This window comes from Cetorhinus maximus, chromosome 14 (genome assembly GCF_964194155.1).
Source record: "Cetorhinus maximus chromosome 14, sCetMax3.hap1.1, whole genome shotgun sequence".
In the NCBI taxonomy this organism is placed as follows: domain Eukaryota; kingdom Metazoa; phylum Chordata; class Chondrichthyes; order Lamniformes; family Cetorhinidae; genus Cetorhinus; species Cetorhinus maximus.
The window spans coordinates 42,068,479-42,074,478 of NC_135892.1; the positions used below are offsets into that span (position 1 = coordinate 42,068,479).

Consider the following 6,000-nt stretch of genomic DNA (forward strand, 5'->3'; position numbering starts at 1 on the left):
CGCTGCCCCCGCCCCGGGCTGACGAACCGGCCCCGGGACTAACCGCTGCCCCCGCCCCGGGCTGACGAACCGGCCCCGGGACTAACCGCTGCCCCCGCCCCGGGCTGACGAACCGGCCCCGGGACTAACCGCTGCCCCCGCCCCGGGCTGACGAACCGGCCCCGGGACTAACCGCTGCCCCCGCCCCGGGCTGACGAACCGGCCCCGGGCCCCGGGACTAACCGCTGCCCCCGCCCCGGGCTGACGAACCGGCCCCGGGACTAACCGCTGCCCCCGCCCCGGGCTGACGAACCGGCCCCGGGACTAACCGCTCCCCCCACCCCGGGCTGACGAACCGGCCCCGAGACCCAGGACTAACCGCTTCCCCCCCCCCCCGGGCTGACGAACCGCTCCCGGGCCCCGGGACTAACCGACCCCGAGCCCCGGGACTAACCACTACCCCCCCCCCCCACCCCCTGGGCTGACGAACCGGCCCCGGGACTAACCACTACCCCCCCCCCCCCCCGGGCTGACGAACCGCTCCCGGGCCCCGGGACTAACCGGCCCCGTGGACTCAGCACATTTCTCGTTACCTTAGCCATTCCGCCGCCTCGCTCTCTGTAACTGGTTTCACTTCCTCGGTTTTATTGAAGTTAACTCCGCTGAGGTGGATTTTTCTTGCTCCTGTGCCAGACACGGAACATTTAATAAATCACTAATACAGAAGTGGCCTTTGACCTCAACAAACTCTTGATTTGCAGAACTTCAAAGGGTTTCCACAACAGCCGAAACTGGAGAAAAAGTTAACCTACTGACCTCACTAAGATAAATAATTTGAGATATTTTAATGCCTGTCTTGTTCAGATCTACGCCTTATTAGGCTGGGCTCCGTAACACAACTTGTCAGCATGACGTTTCAACACGGCTGCTTGTGCTTTTGAAAGCAAATGTATTTACAAATACTGTGGAAAACCGACTGTTAACAGGGACGACGGGTAACGCAGCTCGAACATTGTGGGGGATGGGGGGGATTGGATGGGGAGATGGGAAGGGATTGGATTGGGGGATTGGATGGGGGGATGGGAAGGGATTGGATTGGGGGATGGGAAGGGATTGGATGGGGGGATGGGAAGGGGTTGGATTGGGGGATTGGATGGGGGGATGGGAAGGGATTGGATTGGGGGATTGGATGGGGGGATGGGAAGGGATTGGATGGGGGGATGGGAAGGGGTTGGATTGGGGGATTGGATGGGGGGATGGGAAGGGATTGGATTGGGGGGATTGGATGATATGGGGATGTGGGGATGGGATGAGAGGTATTGGGGGGAGGGGGTGAGGGGTATTGGGGGGAGGGGGTGAGGGGTATTGGGGGGAGGGCGTGAGGGGTATTGGGGGGAGGGCATGGGGGGTATTGGGGGGAGGGGGAGGGGGGTATTGGGGGGAGGGGGAGGGGGGTACAAAGAACAAAGACAAGTACAGCACAGGAACAGGCCCTTCGGCCCTCCAGCCCCCCAAGCCTGCACTAATCATATTGCCCGTCACCTAAAACATTTTGCACTTCCGGGGTTCATATCCCTCCCATCCTATTCATGTAATTGTCAAGCTGTCTCTTAAACACCACTATCGTACCTGCTTCCACCACCTCCCCTGGCAGCGAATTCCAGACACTCACTACCCTCTGCGTAAAAAACTTGCCCCGCACATCACCTTTATAGTTTTCTCCTCTCACCTTAAATCTATGTCCCCTAGTAATTGACTCTTCCACCCTGGGAAAAAGCTTCTGACTATCTACTCTGTCCATGCTACTCATAATTTTGTAAACTTCTATCAAGTCGCCCCTCAATCTCCATCGCTGTAGTGAGAACAATCTGAGTTTCTCCAACCTCTCCTCAGAGATAATAACCTCCAGACCAGGCAGCATCCTGGTAAACCTCCTCTGCACCCTCTCCAACACCTCCATATCTTTCTGGTAATGTGGCAACCAGAATTGCACGCAATATTCCAAGTGTGGCCTAACCAAGGTTCTATACAGCTGCAGCATGACTTCCCAGCTTTTATACTCAATACCCCTGCCGATGAAGGCAAGCATGCCATATGCCTTCCTGACTACCTTATCCACCTGCGTTGCCACTTTCAGTGACCTGTGGACCTGTACACCCAGATCCCTCTGCCCGTCGATGCACTTAAGGGTTCTGCCATTTACTGTATAATTCCTGCCTGTATTAGACCTTCCAAAATGCATTACCTCGCATTTGTCCGGATTAAACTCCATCTGCCATTTCTCTGCCCAAGTCTCCAACCGATCTATGTCCCATTGTATCCTTTGACAATCCTCTTCACTATCTGCAACTCCTCCAACCTTAGTGTCGTCTGCAAACTTACTAATTAGCCCAGTTATGATTTTCCTCCAAATCATTTATGTATACTACAAACAGCAAAGGTCCCAGCACTGATCTCTGCTGAACTCCACTAGTCAAAGCTCTCCATTCAGAAAAGCACCCTTCTACTGCTACCCTCTGTCTTCTATGACCAAACCAATTCTGTATCCATCTTACCAGCTCACTTCTGATCCCGTGCGACTTTACCTTCTGTACCAGTCTGCCATGAGGGACCCTGTCAAAGGCCTTACTGAAATCCATGTAGATAACATCCACTGCCCTTCCATCGTTGATCATCTTTGTCACTTCCTCGAAAAACTTGATCAAGTTAGTGAGACACGACCTCCCCTTCACAAAACCATGCTGCCTCTCACTAATACGCCTTTTTGCTTCCAAATGGTAGTAAATCCTGTCCGAAGAATCTTCTCCAATAATTTCCCTACCACTGACGTAAGGCTCACCAGCCTGTAATTTCCTGGATTATCCCTGCTACCCTTCTTAAACAATGGAACAACATTGGCCATTCTCCAGTCCTCTGGGACCTCACCCATAGCCAGTGAGGATACAAAGATTTCTGTCAAGGCCCCAGCAATCTTCTCCCTTGCCTCCCTCAGTACTCTGGGGTAGATCCCATCTGGCCCTGGGGACTTATCCACCTTAATATTCTTCAAGACGCCTAACACCTCTTTTTTGATCTCAACATGATCCAGGCTAGACAAATCGACCGCTAAGTCCTTCTCTTTGATGAATACTGATGAGAAGTATTCATTTAGTATCTCTCCCATTTCTTCTGGCTCCACACACAGATTCCCACCTCTGTCCCTGAGTGGGCCTACCCTTTCCCTAGCTACCCTCTTGCTTTTTACATATGTATAAAAGGCCTTGGGATTTTCCTTAATCCTGGTTGCCAGTGACTTTTCATGACCCCTTTTAGCCCTCCTGACTCCTTGCTTAAGTTTCTTCCCACTTTCTTTATATTCTCCACAGTTCCCAGCCTTCTAGCCCTTATGAATGCTTCCCTTTTCTTTTTGACTAATCTCACAATATCCTTCGTTATCCAAGGTTCCTGAAACTTGCCATGCTTATCCTTCATCCTAGCAGGAACATGCCGGTCCTGAATTCTTATCAAGTGACCTTTGAAAGCCCCCCACATGTCAGTTGTTAATTTGCCCTCAAACATCCGCCTCCAGTCCTGATTCCTCAGTTCCTGCCTAATATTGTTATAATTAGCCTTCCCCCAATTAAGCACCTTAACTCAAGGACTCCTGTTATCCTTATCCACCAGTACCTTACTGAATTACAGAAACTTACTGAATTATGGTCACTTTTCCTGAAATGCTCCCCTACTGAAACTTCGACATCCTGGCTGGGTTCATTCCCTAATACCAGGTCCAGTATTGCCCCTTCTCTAGTTGGACTATCTACATATTATCTCAGGAAGCCCTTCTGGATGCACCTTACAAATTCTGCCCCATCCAAACCCCTAGCACGAAGTGATTCCCAGTCAATATAGGGAAAGTTAAAATCACCCACCACAACAACCCTATTGCTTTTAAATCTTTCCAAAATCTGCCTACATAACTGTTCCTCAATCTCTCGCCGACAATTGGGAGGCCTATAGTAAACCCCCAACATTGTAACTGCACCCTTCCTATTCCGGAGCTCTACCCATATTGCCTCGCTTCATGAGCCCACCGAGGTGTCCTCCTGTCGTACAGCTGTGATATTCCCCTCAACCAGCAGTGCAACTCCCCCACCTCTTCTACATCCCTCTCTATCCTGCCTGAAATATCTAAATCCTGGAATGTTTATCTGCCAATCCAGTCCATCCTTCAACCAAGTCTCTGTAATAACAATAATATCATAGTCCCAAGTACTAATCCAAGCTCTAAGCTCATCTGCCTTGCCTGTTATATTTCTCGCATTGAAACAAATGCATTTCAGACCCCCAGTCCCACTGTGTTCAGTAATTTCTCCCTGCCTGCCCTTCACCTTAGTCCTACTGGCCTTATTCACTGGTTCCCAGTCCTTTATTTCACCTGCTGACCTATTGCTCTGGTTCCCACCCCCCTGCCATACTAGTTTAAACATTCCCAATAGGCACTTCTGTGGTCGTGAAAGAGACACCAGGATGGTATGTTGCCTCCCTGGTGCCAGGGTCCAGGATGTCTCTGATCAGTTACGGGACATTCTGAAGGGGGAGGGAGAACAGCCAGAGGTCATGGTACACATTGGTACTAACGACAGGGGGTAGGGGGGAAGTGAGGGGGCAGGGAAGGAAGGAAATGGGGGGAGAGGAAGGGAGGAAATGGTGGGGAAGGGGGGGTAAATGGGGGGAGAAGGGGGAACGGGGAGGGGAAGGGGGGAAATGGGGGAGGGAAGGGGGAAATGGGGTGGAGAGAAGGCGAAATGGGGTGGAGGGAAGGGGGGAAATGGGGGAGGGAGGGGGGAAATGGGGGGACGGGGGAAATGGGGGGAGGGGGAGGGGGAAATTGGGGGAGCAGAGGAGGGGTAATGGGGGAGGGGAAGGGATGGGGAGGGGAAAATGAGGGGGAGGGGAGGAAATGGGGGGAAGGGAATAGAGGAAATGGGGGAGGGGAAGGGGGAGATGGGGGAGGGTGAAAATGATGGGGAAGGGTGAAATGGGGGGGAAGGGAAAGGGGAAATGGGGGGAAGGGGAGAAATGGGGTGGAAGGGAAGGAATGGCGGGAAGGGAAGTGGGGGAAATGGGGGGAAGGAAAGGGAAGAGAAGGGGGAAATGGGGGGGAAGTGAAGGGGGGAAATGGGGGGAAGGGAAGGGCAAATGGGGGGGAGAGAAGGGGGAAATGGGGGGAAAGGAAGAGGGGAAAATGGGTGGGAGGGAAGGGGGCAAAATGGTGGGGAGGGGACGGGGCAAAATGGTGGGGAGGAAAGGGGGGAAAAGGGGGGAAGGGAAGGGGGAAATGGAGAGAAGGGAAATGGGGAGGGAAGGGGGAAATGGGGAAGGGAAGGGGAGAAATGGGGGGTGAGGGGGGAAGGGAGGGAAATGGGGGAGGGGGGACGTGGAGAGGAGAGGGGGTGGGGGGAAGTGGTGAGTTGGGGGGGAGGTGGGGGAGGAAGGGGGAATTGGGGATGGGGGATGTTGGGGGGGTGGGGGAAGTGGGGGGATAGAGTAGGCAGGGGGATAGGGGAAGTGGGGCGATAGGGGAAGCGAGGGGTTGGGGAAGCGGGAGGTGGGGGGAAGGGGGATTGGGGGAATAGGGTAAGTGAGGGGTTGGGGGATAGCGTAAGTTGGGGGCTAGGTTGAGGTGATAGGAGGAATTGGAGGATAGGGGAAGTGGGGTGCTGGGAGGATAGGGGAAGTGGGGGGGTGTGGAGAATAGGGTAAGTGGGGGGATGGAGGGATAGGGTAAGTCGGGGGGTAGGGTAAGTGGGGGCTGGGGGGATAGGGTAAGTGGGGGGCGGGGGGGATAGAGTAAGTGGGGGGTGGGTGGATAGGGTAAGTGGGGAGTGGGGGCATAGGCTAAGTTGGGGGCTGGGGGATAGGCTAAGTGGGGTAGGGGGGATAGGGTAAGTGGGGTGATGGAGGGATAGGGTAAGTGGGGGGATAGGGTGACTGGGGGGATGGGGGGAATAGGGTAAGTGGGGTGGGTGGGTGATAACT

General features: G+C 53.9%; 1 protein-coding gene across 6 annotated transcripts in view; it reads right to left on the minus strand.

Moving 5' to 3' along the window:
• Positions 1–960, minus strand: part of snx9b (sorting nexin 9b) — a 186,675-nt gene extending 185,715 nt beyond the window's left edge. For 2 of the 6 annotated variants that reach the window (XM_078556848.1, XM_078556846.1), the window contains exon 1: positions 573–960. In XM_078556848.1, coding sequence (XP_078412974.1) covers positions 573–581 — 9 coding nt within the window. In that variant the 5' untranslated portion in view covers positions 582–960. The remainder of the gene's footprint in view (positions 1–572) is intronic. The other 4 variants (XM_078556847.1, XM_078556843.1, XM_078556845.1 and 1 more) reach the window with 3 other exon arrangements.
• Positions 961–6,000: the final 5,040 nt, after the last annotated feature.